Source organism: Struthio camelus, chromosome 10 (genome assembly GCF_040807025.1).
Source record: "Struthio camelus isolate bStrCam1 chromosome 10, bStrCam1.hap1, whole genome shotgun sequence".
NCBI lineage: Eukaryota > Metazoa > Chordata > Aves > Struthioniformes > Struthionidae > Struthio > Struthio camelus.
This window is the reverse complement of record NC_090951.1, coordinates 3,086,596-3,105,723: the sequence shown is the minus strand read 5'-3', so window position 1 is coordinate 3,105,723 and position 19,128 is coordinate 3,086,596. Positions and strand designations below refer to the sequence as shown.

The 19,128-nt window shown below is 47.4% G+C and overlaps 1 protein-coding gene across 1 annotated transcript in view; it reads right to left on the bottom strand.

The window, feature by feature from the left end:
• Nucleotides 1–456: 456 nt before the first annotated feature.
• SLC7A5 (solute carrier family 7 member 5) overlaps nucleotides 457–19,128 on the bottom strand; it is a 39,924-nt gene continuing 21,252 nt past the window's right edge. Inside the window, exons 3-10 of the mRNA XM_068956004.1 lie at nucleotides 15,590–15,695; nucleotides 14,904–14,948; nucleotides 13,364–13,487; nucleotides 12,154–12,257; nucleotides 11,249–11,345; nucleotides 10,759–10,908; nucleotides 9,210–9,387; nucleotides 457–7,259 (exon numbers count right to left, since the gene is read on the bottom strand). Coding sequence (XP_068812105.1) covers nucleotides 7,204–7,259; nucleotides 9,210–9,387; nucleotides 10,759–10,908; nucleotides 11,249–11,345; nucleotides 12,154–12,257; nucleotides 13,364–13,487; nucleotides 14,904–14,948; nucleotides 15,590–15,695 — 860 coding nt within the window. The 3' untranslated portion in view covers nucleotides 457–7,203. The remainder of the gene's footprint in view (nucleotides 7,260–9,209; nucleotides 9,388–10,758; nucleotides 10,909–11,248; nucleotides 11,346–12,153; nucleotides 12,258–13,363; nucleotides 13,488–14,903; nucleotides 14,949–15,589; nucleotides 15,696–19,128) is intronic.

Sequence of the window (19,128 nt, the reverse complement as noted above, 5' to 3'; positions counted from 1 at the left end):
GGGGCAGAGGGAAACCTAGTGGAGGATCACTTTCCCCTTATAACATTTGATTCCTTTCTGCTGTTAGACACTTCTTTTGGCTGCAGATCTAGTGTATCTCCATCATCTAACCATGCAGGCATGCCCTGGGAATCAGGGTACTGTCCTCTCACCTCTACCACCAAGCTCACCCAGGTTCACGTTGCCTTAGTTTTCTTAAGTTTTGACACATGCAAAACCAGAAACTGTTAACTTGGAGTTGACCAGGGAGCTGTTAAAAAAAGGGAGCTGCATCCCTCCAGGAGGAGGACGGTGATGCAGGAAGGCTGCTCTCATTGCTGCGCTGTGCATCTAGACCTGTGCTTGTCTGCAAGAGGAATGCTCGGAAATCCCGGCTGCGGGTCCTCCTATGGCGAGCTGGTGGAGGTAGGATACACAAAGCAACTTCTTGTGAAATGAAAGTTTCTGAGGCAAAGACCAGCAACAAGCAAGTTGTAATTCAGCTTTCTTTGTTAAAAACAAAACAAAACACAACACAACAACAACCCGAAACATAAAACAACCCAAACACTTAACTGATTTGTTAACCACAGACATAAAAGAATCAAGAAATACTTAAAAAAAAACCCCATTGCAGTAGACATCTTGTTTTACAAGGCAATTTAAGTTACTACTGGTTGACCAGCACTAGGTCAGTTGTGGAATAGCTGTGTTGACAGGAACACAAACATTGTAAATAGACAGCGTTTACTGTAGAAGTATTAAGACTAAAAGATATTTACCCCTTAAAATAAATAGTGTCATCTACAGCAACATTTAAATTAGTAAAATATTTTTCAACCAAATGTAACAAAATTGTAAATCAGATCTAGATTTTTCTTCTGTATGTTAAGATTTTTTTGTGTTTTTTTTTAAAAAAACAAAAGTACTACTACTAACTTTAGAAGAGAGAGATCTCTGAAAAGTCAGATTATTCACTACATGTGAATTCACCCGGCTTTTGTTCTGTGGGCCAGCACAAGGTCGGTGCACCACTTAAAGCTCTCCCCTTGAATGGTGGGACACAGACCTCGCCCTGTCCTCTGAACAAATAAGGATTTCCCCTGTGTGTGAAATTCATCTCAGGGCAGGAGACCCAGACAAGTACCCGCAATGCCACCTCCCGCTAGCTGGGGCTTGGGATGGCACCCGAGTCCTTGTGCAGAACCCCACGCTGAGATGGATGTCACCCAACAGGAATAATTTAGGTGTAGATATAAAATCTCTTTTAGGCCATTTAAAAATTAAGTCAGTATTTAAAAAAATATTTTTTTCTCATTAACACTTCAACAGCTGGAGGAAATAACACCCCTTCTCACGCAAGGAACGGGGGGCTAAAAGCAAAGCAATAATCCTCTGAACATCGGCTCCCTACGGGGCTACCTAACCCTAGCGGTGTTTCCTAGCACGCCGCCTCATGGCTGAGCGCGCCGGCACTCGCACCACCACTGGGAGCTGCGCACGCGGCCGAGCCCTGCTGCCTCCTCCCAGCCCGCTCAGTGCAACCTTATGGACCCACGGCATCGCGTCCCAGCACTTCCAGTGCACACACGCACTCCCCCAGCTGCTCGTTCCAGTTTGGACAGTGTAAACTAGGAGTAAACTTCTTGAGTACGGGCAAAGCGGGCTGGATAGCGGTAACCCCTCGAGAGGCCACCAGAAACGCAGAGGCCTTCGAGCATCTCTCAGCCTTGCAAGCTGCCTTGGCGCAGGCGGCAGAGTCGAGGGGAGAAAACCCCTTCGCTGCAAGGAGACGGCAGGCCAGGAGCTGCATGACTCCCGGCTGAGCTCGTGCCACAGGCTCCAGCCTCGTCATCCCCTTCCCGTGGCCGGAGACGCTCGCAGGGCTCCCAGGGCAAACACAAGGCTGCGATTCAGTCCGAGGGCTGCGCCGAGGCGGCGGCGCTGGCGAACCTCAGCACGCGTCTGGAGGGAACCGACCCCGCTTCACCCCAGGCTGCCCTTTCTTAAGCTCCAGTATGAAATATTGTTTCAGTCGGTTTTAAATTACCAATGTCTTAATGGTCTAGCAGTTCTTGGCCTTCCCTTTTGATGTCATTAGAAATGGAGTTACACAACCAGTTGATGGGAAAGCCGGTGTCCCACAAGAACAGCCCCAAACACCCAGAGCGTTGTGTAACGAGAACATTTGGCTTTTTGTTTCCTTTTTTTTTTTCCTCCTCTTTTTTAATTACAGCCCAAGAACACTGTAGCCTTGGTTAAAGGCACAGGTACCTTCGCAGACAGAGAGGAAACCTTCCTGGCAATCCCCGGAGAGCGAGGCCCAGACTCCACCACCGAGGCGGACGTGACCCTGCTCTCCTGCAGCACCAACACGGGCTGGGAAACCGTGTCCGTCAGGAAGAGCTTTGCTTAACTGCAGCTCCCCACGAGGGCCCGTTCCCCACCACGTCGCAGCCCCGCAGCCCAGACAAACTGACAGCATGGGAGCCGCTCCGAGGAGCCGGATTTGTGCTCCTGCCTCAGCCGCCTGCAGCGACAGCAACCGGAGAACAACAAAGCCATTTCATGAGAATTTCAACCCAGTGGGAGGCTCTTTAAAGTTTGTTCAACAGTGCAGAGCCCCTTTGAACTTAGTATCCACTGAGGGTGCCATAAAAAACAAAAGTGTGTTTACCAGGTAGAAAACAATATCTGAGACTGAAAACACTGCAAATATTGCAGGAAGTTTAAAAAAAAAAAAAACAAAATCATCTCAGGATGACTTTAAAGAAAAGATAGTCTCTGTATTTTACCTGCCCTCCAAAACGTATGCTGAGCTGCAGTCAGCACAGACACAGTTTACTGCCTCACTGCTGGCCTCAGACCCCCCCCCCCCCCCCATTATCTTCACCCAGAGCACTTTGCAGGGCTGGATCGGGGCTGGTTCTCCTCTCTGTCTGGAAAGGTTTTGAATTTAGGCAGAGGAATGGCGGCAGGGACGGAAGAGCACGTCCATCGGCTCACGCGTCCCCCTTCCGCACTGCTTCAGGGGTTCCTGTGGGATGCTATGCCATGAACATCCGCTGCAACTGACTTTCTGGAAGTTTAAACGCTTCAAAACAAGCTGCATCAAAGAAGGGTGATAACAGTGAGGGGGGTTAGTTCAGCGACCAGCTCACTACTGTGGGCACAGCAATCCCTTGCAGAAACACACACCACAGCGTTTGACAGCCACAGACCCACGGCTCTACTGACATGGCAACTACAGCGTGCTCAGGGCCGTATTTGCAGAATACCGTAAAGATGAAAACGTTCACAAGGTACCTCGTTAAACCATGGCTACTGTTCTACAATAGCAAACTCGCGTTCGCTGTTCCTGTGTGTGTCCCTTGTGGGAAGGGTTCATCTCCCTGGGTGGGCTATGCAGAGCTTACGACAGGGTGGTCACGGGCTCAAAAGTAGAACAATCAAACCAAAAAGCAACAGAAAAATTCCACATCCAGTTCTGGGGATAATGAGAAATTTTCTGTGAAGTTTCTGCTGCTGCCCTGTCCCTCAGTGACACATCTCATTCCACCTTTGGAGAGAACAAGCAGCAAAGAGGTCTTAAATTAGGATGTATTCTCTCTTTTTCCATACCAAAATTCAGCTTAACATGATGGGCCTTGGAAGGCTGCAGATATTGCTCTTTTCCGATTCAAAAATTACAAGCTTTTACAGTGGACCACAAATGCCGTTAGCAGCATCAGTGTCATTAGCAACAACTTCATCCATTGGAGAAATTGCTTTAGTTATGTTTTTCTTTAGGAAATGAAATTCTACCACTCTTACCCCTTTACTCACGATCTCTCTAATACCCAGAAGAAAAAAAAAAAAAAAGGAGGGGGGAAGGGGGCTATGAAGTCAATGAAATGAGGATAAAAGAAATCAGGTTTTTGAAAGGTGAACTTTGTCTTAAGGCAGACTGAGATTTCAGCTGGGACTTACTGAATTCAACATTTATGCGATGCTATGCTGGTACCTAGTTCAGTGTTTTCCTATACAGCTATTGCCACAGAAATGATGGCGATAACACCATGAAATATTGTGACGTAAATGCCAGAGCCAGCAGGTTAATACAAAAAAGTCATTAGCAGCAAGTGGAAAATAATGAAGGAAAGTTCTTAATAAGCAAGCAAGCAAGTTAAGGATTTAATTAAGATCAATTTAAAAAAAAAAAATCCTCAGTGTGATAGCTCTTCTTTAAAACCACTGTGAAATGATATTATTTGGTGATGTTCTTCATCAATGATAAAACTCATTCAAAGATGTGTCCAAACCAAGCATCCCCCACACCTCAGGGAGACTTGGACTGATTTCTGAGCTCTTTGTGGATTGGACTAATCTGCATTAGATCGAGGTGGCTGAAAGAGAAAATCCTTTTCCTTTGCCTCACAACTAATTTTGCTGGTATATATTAGCACTGGGAACCCTCAAGTTCAACCCAAGCCCTGCAGGCAAACCGGTCCTGAGAATATTACAGCCAGGACACTACAGACAGAGTGGAAGGTGACAGACTAAGGCTCTCTGTCCAAGAAAGAGGTCCAGAATAGGTAGTGACCTCCCATCACTGTCCTGCCAAAACAACTCAGCCTTCAGCTGGAAGAGAATTCCTTCTAGGGAGGGAAAATCGAGTTCAGGTTTTACAGTTCATGACCTTATTGATGCAAATGCCTCTCCACAGGCACTGGATCTGAGATGCTCCAATTCATTGCACATAGGTCCCTGAACAGCCACACACTGGCCATAGCTTTGGGTACTTCTGCACTGCAGAGATACCCAAACCAGCTGTGATTCTCCGTAGGTTTACTAAGCTCAGGCAGAGCTCTATGCTAACGCAGCTAAAACAGCCCCTGAGCTGGCTTAGGTATCTCCACACTGCCCTGCCATGGAATAAGCGACTGACAGCAAAGGTTTCAACGCAATGATTGCGTCGCCTCTTCCTCCGCCACTGCCTCAAAGCAAAGATCTGTGGCTGGCGTAGCAATAACAAATAGCTGCTCATAGTAACTTGTTGATTTAATCATGGTCATTGTCACACGCGCTTGAAGAGAAGCTGCCACCTACTATTAACTCAAACTCTTTTTGCTGAAGAGCATCCTGAAAGGACCGAGTACTAGTGGGTATCATTGGAATCCTTATCACAGAATGGACCCTGTTCATGCAGGGTCACCTAGAGCACGTTGCACAGCATTGTGTCCAGACAGCTTTTGAATATCTCCAGAGAAGGAGACTCCACAACCTCTCCGGGCAACCTGCTCCAGTGCTCAGCACCCTCACAATAATGCCTCTTCTTCCAAAATGGTTTTGTGCTAAGAGAAGGATCCTGTACAAAGCATTAACTCTTGGAGTATCCTGGCTTCCAAACCACATAGTTTACAAAAACACCGAAGAGAAAACGTTCAACAACCTATTTTCTAATGCATGAGCGCAAAGATTTGTAACAGAGACTAGTGCACCTCACTTGTAGGGTGAAGATGCTTTTGATTTCCAATTAACTATCACCTCGAGCGCAGAGCCATTGCGAACAATTGTTAAAGAACTGCAGTTTTGCTTAAAAGGTGATACTTTTGACCAAATAAAGCAACATGTTCCTAGGAGGACAGCTCTGACCACCTGGGAACAAGAGAGGCGAGGCTGCTCCACTTGTGAGCACAGGAATTCTGGGTGGGCTTAGGCAATGGCACTGCAATCACCCACAACAGCAAAACAAGTTTCCCCTAGCAGATCATGGTTTACGTTCTCTGAAAGGCAGACTGTCGGTGGGGCGATCTCCTGCTAGCCAAGCAGGACCTGATGCTGCAGTTTGCACTGCAGGGGAGGAACAGGCCTGCAGTATCCTGCTGCTTAGCGCAAAGAGCAAAACAGACCAGCCACAGCAGAATGACAGCAAAGCAAGGCTCCAGCCATCCAGGGACATCTGCCACTGCCTGCCACCCCCAGACCTGGTTGGTCCCATCTCCCCTGCACCTACTAGAAGAAACAAAGCATAATGAAGGGCATGGTGACAGCTCACAGACAGACCCTAGGGAATGAGCAAGGACATCCCCAGCCACACTCTCTCTCTCAGATTGATTTAGGGGCAATCATCAGTCACACTGAAGGCTATGAACAGGGCCCTTTGGAGAGCAGCATGGTGCCCACCCCATGCTGGATGGAGCCAGTCTACAGAAAAACATGGGATGAGCAATCCAAGGCCCTGGCCTTCTGCTAATGGCAATTCCCTGGATTTATCAGGTGGAGCTCCACCCTTAGGCCTGTACCTGCTGCTGTGCTAATTCTTAGGGCTGTGAGGGGGACATTCTGGTAAAGAGCGTCCCAGAAAACCAGCCCGGATAGCAGCTCAGTAACTAGGGGATGGCTTGGACCTAGAAGCTAAGTGCCAGGCAGCTGAGGGGGACCCAGAGTGCTCTTTTCAGGAACAGAATGCAAGTCAGGCATGGCCCCCCGCACCCTTTGTGCAACACTAACCTGCTCTGCCTTGTCTCACATAAAACACTGCCAGTGGCACTTTCGGGGCAGACTCCCAAGCATCCAGCATGTATTTTTGCACGAGTGCGTGTGTGTGTGTGTGTATGTGTATGTGTGTGTGCGCACGCGCGTCTGTGAGCTAACGTCAGCCAAAGCACTTTAACCATCTTTGCTTTTCAAACACCTCCCTTGGCCAGGTAAGTCAGACGGGTCCTACGCAGGACCGCCCTGCAGCCACGTTACGGTGCACAATCCCAGCCTCTGAGGCTGGCCATTCGCTTGGCTGACATCACTAAAATCGTGTCTGTGAGCAGTTCCACCATAGCCTTGAGGATATGCAGCTCGTTGCTAACTTTAGTTTTACAAAACAAAACGAGTAAGCCTACACAGAACTGAAGTACAGCTCTCGACATCACGCACACACAGGCTCATGGGACTCCCTGCTGCCAGACACACTGGATCCTTTTGAAGTTGGAATTCCTTTCCTGGCCCATGTTTGTACCAACAACTTTTCATCACAGGGTTGCTCATTTGCCAGGCTAAAAGGTGGTGACAGGAGAGCTGGAAGAGGCAAGGCAGAGCAGGTGGCACAGCGTCAGACGTGAAGCAGCTCTGACGGGGTGCTCCAGCGCCTAGGTTTCATTTCATGAGGGATCAGAAGCATTTTCTTCTTGTGTCGTCTTAAAATAATATTGTGCGTTTCCTCAAGCTGAACGTCTCTGCTTTTCCCGCTTATGATTCTTGTGGAACCACCTCCATCAGTTTCTGGCACAGGACTGTTGTGGAGACTGCATGGGAAGAAGCAAAGCACAGGTCAGAGAGAGCAGGCAGGGGCCCACGTACAACCTGATCTCAATTCATGATGCTCTGCCTCAAGGGGGCTCACCCGTTTGCCTTCCGACTTAGGTTTTCAGCAAGATTAGTCCAAATACAATTTGAGACTCAACAGCTTCACACTCAACAAGACCATGGGCTGCTCTCTGTTCATGCCCACAGTTTCAGCACATAACACGAGAGGCCTTTGCCCCTGCAGCAAGGGTGCTGTACTGCCCTGAGAGAGATGCCCTGTACTTCACACCAGCCTCTAATTGCACAGAGATACAGTAAGCAAGTTCAGGCATCAGAACTGCAGGCATCCAAAACTGGGTCAGCCACAACAGCAGGAACACGCATTAAAAAAAATAAAAATATGAGCTGACATTTTTACTTCCACTTTTGAAAGCCCAGGCTGTACACGCACGCCGCTTCTTTAAGGACTCAAGCAACCAGGACGAAACCAGCTCAGCATACTGAACACAAGGCAGTCACTGCCTTGCAGCAACAGATGGGATGGCATGTGCACAGAATAGGTGAAGAGCAAAGGAAGCGTTTCAGTTGCAGGCTGTGCACTGCAGAGGTGATAAACTAGAATATCTTTACTTTTCCATCCATTAGTTCTGGTGGCTGGTATCCAAACACACTTGTGCTTTCTGCTACTTCACTGTGTATTTGGAGGTCACAAGATCTGGCCTTGCCAGATAAAACTAATAGTGATTCTAAATACACACAAGCAAAGTCAAACTCAGATTAGTAGATGCGATCAAGTTATCTGCAACATATGAATATATGCATGGGTTTACAGATCATATGTTTTTAACTGGGCATTTGCAGGAGTCTCATCTTGTGTTCCTAGAATTTCTTCTATATTCTCCTTAAAAGCCCTTGGTGGTAGAACACAATTAACAAGCTAATTTGCCACCCAGGCACTGCAAAAAATGGCTTTTCCAAGAACTGAGCCCAATGCACAGAATAAAAAAGCGTGTGAGAGAGAGAGTGAGAGAGAGAGAGCAAGTGCACGCAAGAGAGATTAAAAAAAAAAAAAAAAGAATAACAAGTGCTGAGTGCTGTTAAAAGGCTTTTTCTTCTTCATTAAAAGCACCCAGCTAAGGCTGGGCATTTCTACTTGTCTGGTTTTCTAGGTCAGCCTGTTGTATGAGAGCTGGGAGACAGATGGTAGAGTTTAGTTACTTGGACAACATAGACTGACTTTCTTGATTCAGTTGTTCAGACAGAGATTATATGGTGCCAAGAACAGCCCTTCCAGCCCTCCGAAACTCACCATGGTGTAATGTCAGCTGTTGGAAAACCTTATAGAAAGATACCTTAAAATAAGCCTCCTAAGAAAAAACATCCAGGGGACTTTCTCTTCTCTCTGCTGCGCTGTCACATTTTGATGCCAAGGAGAGCTTTGACTGGATCAGAAGTGTTATCACTGGCTAAGTGACGGATTGGGACTATTTCCGAAATCACAGCAGCCAAATTTAGGCCAACTGTGCTCAGACTGTCATGCTGTTACTTCTTTTCCCTTCCTACCCACTGGAAAGGTATTCTCTGCTAACAAAGGCTGACCCTGCGCTTTCACAGGAGGCAGAAGTAAAGCAGCAATGTGCTCAGGGAATCCTGCCTCACTGCACAATGTTCCGTTTGCCAAGAGAAAAAAAAACTGGGTATTTAGCCCAAGCTTTGTAATTATCGTAAGTCAGGGGGCATTTTGGGTGCTGGGCAGATACAGTAATCATTAGGTTAAAACTTGTTTTAAAAAAAAAAAAAAAAAAAAGTGATCAGAGCTAAGATGTTAGAAGCCTCCATTACACAAGTGAGAGCCAGAGCTGCTAGCTGTAGCATGCTCACCAGGAAACACGGCTATTCTTGGAGCAAAAGCCAAGGCTGCAGCCTTGCTCTTCACTGGTGATACTTACAGATGCCTTGGAGAATCCACTTGGGCTTGTTTTGCCACCAGACCCCAAAGAGGTAAACGGGGATCCCACTGAAGATGATTGCAAAACCAATAGCACATTCCTTCGGCGTCATCCAGAAGGAAACAGCGATGAGAAACAAGCAGGCCAGGATGAAGAAAATGGGCAGGCAGATGTTCACCTAAAAAGGACCCAAAGAGCAGGTAAGAAGTTATAGCAGGGCCAGCAAGAAAAGTGGGCCAGGCGACTCTCCAGTGAAGATGATTTAGCTGCACAGCCCAGGAGGGAAGCAGTTCAGGATCCACAATGGACCCTATGTGGATGGTGTTCCTGCCTGCCCCAGGACTCTAAACAAGGGGACCATGAGCTTGAATTGCTGTAGGGAGGTTATTAATTTAGCCACTGCTCTTCAGCCGCCCTGGAGAAACTGGGAGTAGGCTAACATGCACATTTCAGAATGGCAAAACAAAGCACAGAGATGTGGCTTGCCAAGATAGCATCAGCCTTCTCAGCACCCACAGTTTCTGGCACTAGTTCCATACTCGAGTGATTCCTTATAAAAAAGCATTCATACCAATAGCATCAAATAAAGCAGCAACCTCAGCACAAGCCGTACCACCATCACTGTAAATTTCTCAGGAGACTCAGCTACGCTGCTTTTAGCATGGGCCCTGCTGAGAACACCCTCGCTTTCTTTTAAAAAACAAATGAAATACCCCATGAGGAGTTACTTGGGAAGGCGCTGGTGCACATCTGTAAGTTCATTTCTCCCTGGTTGAGTGTTGCCTGGCAGAGATCTGAGTGTGCTTGGGGGATGAGTGAGAAGCATGCCTTTAGGGAAGGCAGACACGCTTGCAGCTGACATGATCTGGGCCTCCTCCCAGATGGGGCACGGTACTGCCAAGCTGGCCAAGGACAAATGGAACAAAGTTCTCGGCTCTGCAGAGCTTTCAGGCTTGGATTTGTCCGCTTTATTCAAAAAAAATATTTTAAGTGAATTCCATGATAGTACACAGTGTTTCACCAAAACTCTATGAATTGTTCACAGACTCTATGAAATGTCCCGGGGAACACGTTAGCCACTGAGAGCTTCTCACTGGGCAATCCCACTAGAACACCTCACATGTCTGACACACAGAGCTTCCTTCACTTGAGCGTCCTGTGGCCACGGCAACTCTTCCCCTCCTTGGCGGCGAGAGCACCAATTCGCATTCAGCAGATTTCTGTGCAGCAGGGATACCTTCCTACCAAGTTAGGTACATGGTTCACACTTCCACAACATTTCCTCTGCCTGCCTGCTAGCTACCCACTTGCAATCTGAGTCCCTCTTTCATTCAGTAAAAGCTGCTGTACTTCCTGCTCCTCTCCTGGTGCTGAGAAGGCGCTTCCCCAGAGAGGGATCAAGGTTTTGTCCCTGCAGCCTGAAGCCTCTGATCTCTCGTACAGCTTGCAACTGCTGTTTTCAAGCTGGCAGAACCATCCCTCTGACCACAAATGAAAGTGGCCTATGCAGGCAGGACTGCCCCGTGCAATAACCACAGACTGTTCTCACCTTGATGGGCCTTTCCAACTCTGGCTTCTTGTAACGCAGCCACATCATGCCAATGATGGCCAGAGCCACGCACAGCCAGTTGAAGAAGCTGAAGAAGTTGATGACTGAGAAAATGTTGTTGGAGAATGCATACAGCAGGGTCATGACACACTGTAGCCAGAAACAGAAGCCGTTACCAAAGGGAGAAGTAGGCAAAACCACATATATTACTACATCAGACACAGGTATTTTAGATGAACTATCTGCCAAGAATGGAAACGGGCTGATTAATATTTACCTATCTATCCTATTTTCAGTTGGTGCCTGGAGCGATTTCAAAATGGAACGTGGAATGTAAGGACAGGGTGAGAAGGGTCTATCCTGCCCCAGAGCTGGCAGCAGAAATGGCTGTGTTTGAAGGGGGCACCCAAGAAGTCCTTCTCCAGCCACTCTGATGGGACCCTACCTCCACACCAGTTCGGTGCTCAGCTGGACAGACCCAGGAGCTTACCGTGAAGATGAGGGATGGCACTGGAGTGAGAAGCCGAGGGTGAATCATAGACAGGATTGAAGGCAGGTGTCCTTCTCGGGATCCCACAAAGAACAGTCTGAGGCAAGGGAGATAGAGCAGTTACCCCTATGTCAACCCTTAGCTCGAGGCCAGGTTTGTCTTTAACAAATAATAAGTGAGGATAGCCCATGATCAGCCTAGATGGTGCTGAGCCAGCAAGATGGAAATGCCCTTTTTACGCAAGTTTTACACATTAGCAGTGCAGTAGCACAATGCCAACTGTGACCTATTTTGCTAGTCACTGGTTTGAGAGTGGGGCCCACCAGGATCATACCCCAAACAGCAGGTTCTGCACACGTGCACAGTGGAAGGTCCGTGCCTTGGAAGGGAGGCAGGAGACAGGCAAGGAACGCAAGAAAGGAAATGTTTATATCCTCCTTTCCAGAGAGGACAATTTAAGCAACTTTACTAAGATAACCGGGGAAATGGGTGTCAGAGCTGAAACCTCCCGTGTGCCAGTCCTGTCCCACCCTTTCTCCCCTTCTGGAGGAATTCTCAGCCCCGAAGTTCCACAAGCTTCTGGTTTTCATTAAATCCACTTTCTCAGGCTATGACACCGAGTTTCAAGCCTGTGTGTGTTTATGTCCTAATAACTTCAACAGGACTTTGCCTGAGGAACAGAAGACTGAGACCACTGCAGGAGATTCCTTTAAACTAAATATGGCTTTAAAGCCTTAAACAAAAAAAAAAAAAAAAAAAAAAAAGGTATTCTCATTCCTGACATGGCCTCCAGATCTTTTAGACTTTGCACCTACCCACAGCCACTCTTTGGAGGCCAGTTCTAGACAAAGAGGCATTAAGCACTGCTTGTAAACAAAACCCACAGAACTGAGCAAGAAACCTACCGGGAAGAAGTGAAGAGAGATCCATTAACAGATCCAAAGCACGATAAGCCAACAAAGACAGGGATGATCCAGGACATGACACCGAGGTGATAGTTGCCAAAATCCTAAATGAGGGGCAACAAGAAAGATATTTCACACTTAAAAACACCTAAGAGAACTCACAGCTGCCTACAAAGACTTAAAATTTGTAGAAAACTGAACCATTAACATGGCTTAGTAGCTCAAGCTTTTAAGGTGTTTTCCACATTGCCATCAACTGCTTCACCTTCCTAAAAAAGTATTTTGTGGAATTGCACAAAATCAGCAGAAAGCCTTTCCTTCAGAGTCAGGACACAACATCTACTAGACTAGCTAACTCCAGAAGCTCGAGACTAAACTGAAACTGCATGGAGATTCAGAGACTTTTGGCCATTGCCAATTACACGCAGGGAGCTGATTCAGGATGCTGGGAGACAGCTCTTTACAAACACAGTGACCCAGTATTGCAGTTTTACATTGCAAACTGACCTTTCTCTGCTTCACTGCAGTTTTATGTTGAAATAATTATGTTGATTCCAACAGACTTGCAAAGGAACATGACTAGAGTAACCCAGAGCAGGCTGGTACGTCCAATAACTCGACCCTCTATACTGCGAGCAGGGGTTTAGTGCTAACCCGAAGGAGAGAGTGCTGTCATCTGAACGGCCCAGACCAATCTATACTGGCATGGGATATTGCTCTCCAGCAATCCTGGTCACACCTAGTTTGCAAGACCATGCAATGCTGCTCACTTCTGAAGCAATCAAGATTTCTGACTGCAATGGCATTTCAATTAATAGAAAAACTATTTTTCTCTCTTAATTAGAGCAAGGAAGACACAGAGAGAGAACAGCCTAGTTCAATATTGACTGAATGACCTTTTCCCATAAATACCATGCTCTGGTAACCTGATAAGTCAGGCGGCCAGCAGCACCTCTGGGTATTTATGAATTAAGAGCAGCACTAACTGCCCGCCCACCCTTGCTCTTCTCTGTGATAAACCCCACGTAGTATCATGCTGTTCTTCTCTGCTCCCGTCACAGTTGCTCTTTATCTCCCGTCAAACGTGAGCTGTTTTATAAGCAGCCATGATCAGCGTGGAACAAACTAGGAGATATATGTAGAGATTATAAGTCTAATTTAACCAGCCTTGGAAAACAAAAGAGTCACGTCAGAAATGCACCTATCTTACCACAGCCACAGCTTCGGACGTCAGCATCTGCTCTGTCGACAGGGTTGTGAAGTAAGCTAAGTTTGTCAACACATAAACCAAAGTGACTACAGGTAGTGAGATGATGATAGCCAGAGGCAGGTTTCTAGGAAGAAAATATAAATTGTAATGAGCTCTGCAGTTCAGACAGAAGAGTTGTCGATGCCAGGGAATGTTATGGAAGAAGGTTGCTGCTGCTGCAGCCCTTCTGGATTCACTTAAATTTGGCATGAGCCATTCTGCTTTTCTTTGGCTCCTCAGCAAATCCCGTTTCCCAGCCACACTCTGCTTCTCTAGAAGGAGAGAAAAAAAATGCTCACATAGGAATAGCCGAGAGGCTGACAGATGCAGAGTGAAGGACCACGGCAGATGGCACTTTTTGTGTGGAGGGACTCTGGCTCTCTGGGCAAGCAGCAAACCAAGTTCACTGCAAAAGCAATTAAAAATAAGCCCCCACTTCTCTCGCTAGCTAGTGGCATTAGCACACGCATGCTCTTCTGAACAGAGAAGCAGCATTTATGCCAGCGTCTTTCTTGTGGGAGATGGAAAGGTCAGGGATTCAGTGGGCAATTTTTAGGGCTCTAACTCTGTGCAGCTGGCTGGACTTACGAAGCCCACGGAAAACAAACTCAGACACAGCCTAGGTGGTGTCGTCTGAATACAAATTTGCCTTTCCCAATAGTCTAACTTAATTCATGAACAGTAATTGAAAAAGGAAACCCTGCATGATGCCACATAATTGGTCTGTGGAGCTCAGAGCCACAGGAGGTGAGCGTCAAATACCATGACTGCATTCAGAAGGCAAGAAAATAATTGCAAACTGCAAAAACTTTCATAACAGTGTTTGTCAAGGAAAGGGCGTATCAAATCTCATGCTTCCCAGCAGGCACTAATCACTGCTGGGGTCAGCCAGGAACGGGCTCTTGCACAACCGATCCTGGAGCCCATATTGAGAGAAGGCTGCACCTTCCCTACCACCAGCAAAAGCAAACTGCCAGTGATGTCCTGCTTTGGTGTGGCCAACCCTCATTTCACCAGGTCCCCTGCATAACCCTGAAAGGCATGGGCAGCGCAGAAAGCGGCCTATTGTTTGATGGGACGGAAAGAGCACAAGGCAAACAGATATATGTTCAAATACGTCTGGGAGTTTACACAAGACAGTAATAAATCTGTAAGTGCCTCTTCCTTGCCTGTAATTCAGACAGCTGCCAGGCCAAGGAAGTGAGACTTCCCAACATCACTGATAATATTAACAGTGCAGGAAAGCAGCATAAACAACAGTCCTCCTCATATAGACGTTATTATTATCCCCTCCCCCTATTGTATGGGGGAACAGTGCCATTATCTGTCAAGTTTTGGTAGTGATAGCTAAAGGTAGCCCCTTCTTCCCTTTCCCTAGGGGACCTTGGCTTCTGGGCTCATTAGCAACATCTGTTAAACACACAAGGCAGCCACAAGGAAGGGACATCCCGAGAACAACCACTTTTCCTCCTGGGGAAGTCATCACAGGACACACACATACCTGTAGGGATTTATCATCTCTTCTGTGACAAAATTCAAGTAATTCCTGTAATTTAAAAAGGACGGTGATTAATTCTGGTTATGCCACCCAATAAATCAAGCCCTTAATTTACATGTGTGCAATGGAATTTTAGGAGGGGCAGAGAGACTGAATCCTGCTGAAAAACTTATGCTGGCTGATGCATAGTTCAGGACCTATAGTACAAAACCCACAAAAGCCTGAGCCCTGAACGCCGCTGGGGATCTAGCATACCATGCTGCCAGCCAGCTTCCTTACAACATGAAGGGCGAAGCTTGTGAAAGACCTTCTTTTGCACAGAGCTGTTAGCCACAGCAGCCTCTCTACTTTGCCATGTCTAATGCGTCTGTTGGCCTGTACCACATCTCTCCTGCTAGAGGAATCCATCCTGGTGCTTTCTCTTAATACTGCCTCGGAGGTGCACCAAAAAGCCCATTACCTGCTCACTGGGATTACGTTCTTTGTGCTTCCATGTCCTAGCTGGAAACAGGGTGTGAAGTATGACTATTAACGTTACTAGGCAAAACCAAAACATCTGCATCATCGCCCTCATAACAAGAAAGAGCTGGTCCTGGACCAGGCTCGTCCTGCAAGCAAACAAAATCTAGGAACAGGAGGAATGAGCTACAACATTTGGCGCTGAAAAAGGAAAGAGGGCTGCCTCTTACCATCCTCCATAGGCAAAGAGACCGCTGTACAAGGCTAACACAATGCTCCCCACATCGACTTTTGTACCTTCAAAGGAATGTTCAGGAGTCAGGTTTGTCACGTCACCTGCAGAGAACAGAAACAAGAAAGGACTGATTCTAAAACCAGCAAGACTGAACTTGAGGGACCTTCAGCAGGGTTACGAAAGGAAAGAGAGAAAGCTCGAGGCAGAAGCTGCTCTGAGGACACATAATTACCATGCTGATGCATTGCTGGTTGCATTAGCGAGCATGTGCACCTATTTCTGTTGAGCTGCCTCCTCCAGTTTTATAGTGCTTAATTCCTCTGGAGTAACGCATCAATTCATCAGGGCCAAACATACCTGTCTCAAGCAAATGGCCATTATAGAGCGCTCAAATTTTCTCACACTGTGCAATGTGCCATCGCTGAGGTAATCTCCCAGACATCTCCCTCCCAGTGAAGAAAACACTGAGGTCCTTCTGGCTGGAAGATACTATTCAAACAGATATTGTCACATTGTCTTCTCAACTGAAAGCTGCTTTTATTTGATAAAAACCCAGGATTTCCTCTAGTTCCACCAGCAACCTGATAAAGCAGAGGGTTACAGCAGTCTCTTTGATTGTGGGAAGTTAGCTTTTTTAGGGCTTGAATATCAAAAGTTCCTGTTATTTATCTGCTTTTGAAACAGAAAGCCATAAATAGAGGGTTCAATTGAACGTTTGGTAAGAACTCTCCCAGAGCAGCGAAGGGTTTATTTATTTTGCTTTAAAAATGCTGTACCGCTGTTTTGTTCCCTGTCTTTTGATCTGGGCCTCTGTCTAGGCCCAGGATGGGGAAGCCACGCTCCCTGGGTGAAAGCAGCACTCCCCTTCGCGAGGAAGGAAGCGGAGCGAGGCAGGATTCGGTACAGCACGTTAGCAGCAAGCATCCCAGGAGCCCTGCTGCTGCCCTTGTGATTCCTCTTAGGGCACAGATCTTCACTAATCACACAAGCAACCTTATCACATGGCAGTCAGCAGTGCCTGGAGCTTAACCCTTCATCTCCCGAAACAACATGCTCAGACTTGCACCTGGCGAAAGAGAAGCAACACTAACAATACAAGGCATTTTTCCTCTGAACTAACTCTCCTCCCATCTTGGGCTGGAAAATTTCACTCCCCTAGCCCACCAAGCATCACATTTGCAGAGGCCTGGTAACAAATCTAGATGCACGGACCTTTTCAGTTCTGGCACTCGTCTTTCTATTGGTGGGGTTAGAGGGTTTGCTGGAGAGGGAATGGGAGCAGCTGAACTGGGATGCAAGAGACGAAATGCAGGTGGAACGTAAAGGCCAAGTAACAAACTGGCCTTGGCTTGCGGTGCTCACCTCCCCACAAAGCAAAGTGGAGGAGGAATTAAAGGAAGAGGGAATATCTATCATTTCCATTTCTGTCTACAAAAGGCAATATTCCCTGCAAAATGCTCTCTGCTCACAAAGCTGCCTAGGAAAGCAGCCCCACTCTGCCTTCTTCCCTGCCCCCGTTTGCTATCCCATTTGCAGGGGGATGCTGTTGGTGTGAGTTGCAGAAGAACTGCGGCTACAGTATAGCAGCACATGCACTGGGCAATCAGGTCTGGGAAATCCAGCCCCAGCTACATCCATACTCATGTCTCTGTCATCCCATGGTCAAATGGGGATTGCAACACGTCATAACATGATTAAACCACCAGAGTAGCTGAGACCTCTCTCTTCCCCGGGACAAACCTTGTCTTTCCAAGTGTCCACATGCTACCCCTTTGTCACAAGTTTTATTTCTTTCAGGCCTCATCGCTTCCTGGTTGCAAGACAGAGCCTGGACTCCTTAACAAGCACTCTCTGAAGATTGCATCTCAGCAGAGCAGTTGTCCTCTCCCGCCATTGCAACAACAAGGCTCTTTCCCACCCTGCCAACTGGTGGATCACCAGAGAAAATAATTTGTGCTTGCCAGTAATGCCTTTACAGACTTAACTGGCACCGTACTATACATCTTGGGGGAATAAAGCCAAACTCCAGCCATGGAGGGTATGCCAAACGTCCTCTCCACACGGGCTAAGCCATAACATACACTGGGTGAGCTCTGACTACATCTGCGTTGCCCTGATCTTGCTAAGAGCCCCACACAGAGATAATTAGACAGAAGTTCAAGCAGTTACTAGACAAATTCTTGGAACAGAAATCCATCAAACACAAAGATACCGCCTCTGGGCGCAGAAGACCTCAAAGCGCAGAGGAGGCTGAAAGCGTACTAGGAGGCACCACAACATGTTTGCCTCGCACTCTTCCACAGAGGCTCACTATTGGCCACAGCTGGAGACCGGGGATGTTGGACTAAATGTCCCTCCTCTAGAATTTGTTACGTATTTACTTACTAGGACTGGCTGCTCCAAACAGCGAGGTATGAAATCCTGTTCCTGACAGACACTCTACTTCTTACTCTTTCAAGTCTGAGTTTACAATTCAAACCTCTAGATGGACTGTGAATCAAACGAATGGACAGACCTGCAGGTGAGGCTGCCAAGCACGGCCTCTGCTGCTCCCAGAGAGCAGAGGCTCCCTCGCAAGCATGCCATGGCCCAGGGCGTGCTGCAGGCCAAAGCGTGCTCTGCTCGTCCTCTTCGGCTCCTCTCCGTCCCTCTCCTGCTCACCGCCCCTGTTAGGAGCAGGGGCTGCAGGCAGCCGCTCTCCGGGCAGTGCCCTGCCTGTGCCTGGCACCCAGGTGATCTGGAGCCTGGTTTGAACTGGCTGTTCAACTGCATTCTGCTCTACAATTAACCAAATTAAGGTAACAAGCTGTGACATAAACCCTACTTGCTGATCTTGCCAGCTGCCAAGACTCTGGTAATTGCTCCAGCAAGTGATGGGTCACCTGGGGCCTTTCTGTGGGAGGGACCTATTTCAGTCCAAGCGCTGCATGCTCAGACCCTTTTTGGAAAATGTTCATTTGCTCCCCAGTCATGTCCATTCTGGTTTTAACAGCACAGCCATCTTCTATTGCAGTAAGTGGTTAATCATAATTAAATAGTTTTAGCTTGCCTAAGCAGTGCGGAGAGGGAACACAGCCATCTAGAGAACTCGGCAAGACACGGGGAGGCCATTCAGTGCATTTCACTCGTGGACAAAACTGAGCCAAAGAGAAATGTGTTGTGTATATGAAAAACCCCTGCTCACTCCCAAATCAGAACATGCAAACCGCAAAGCACCCCCTAACCTGCCATGCCCACCTGGCCTCAGCAATTGCATTCACCTTTGGCTGGAGGTGAAGTCAATGGTTAGAGCGCGACAAGCCCACAAAACATAATTGTTTCATATCAACTCTCCAGCATAAGATGCCTGATTAATCTCCAGCATGCTCGATGTGATTCAGAGGTGCAGAATACTGGCCACTTTCCCAGCTTCCTTGTTCACTCTCTCCTTCAGCACAGCCTTCCACTTTCCATCTGCACCATTACTAAGAGGGTGAGTAAGGGGAACGTAGCAGCTTTCCTTCAAAGCTTAGCGCTGGTAAAAGAACTGGACGC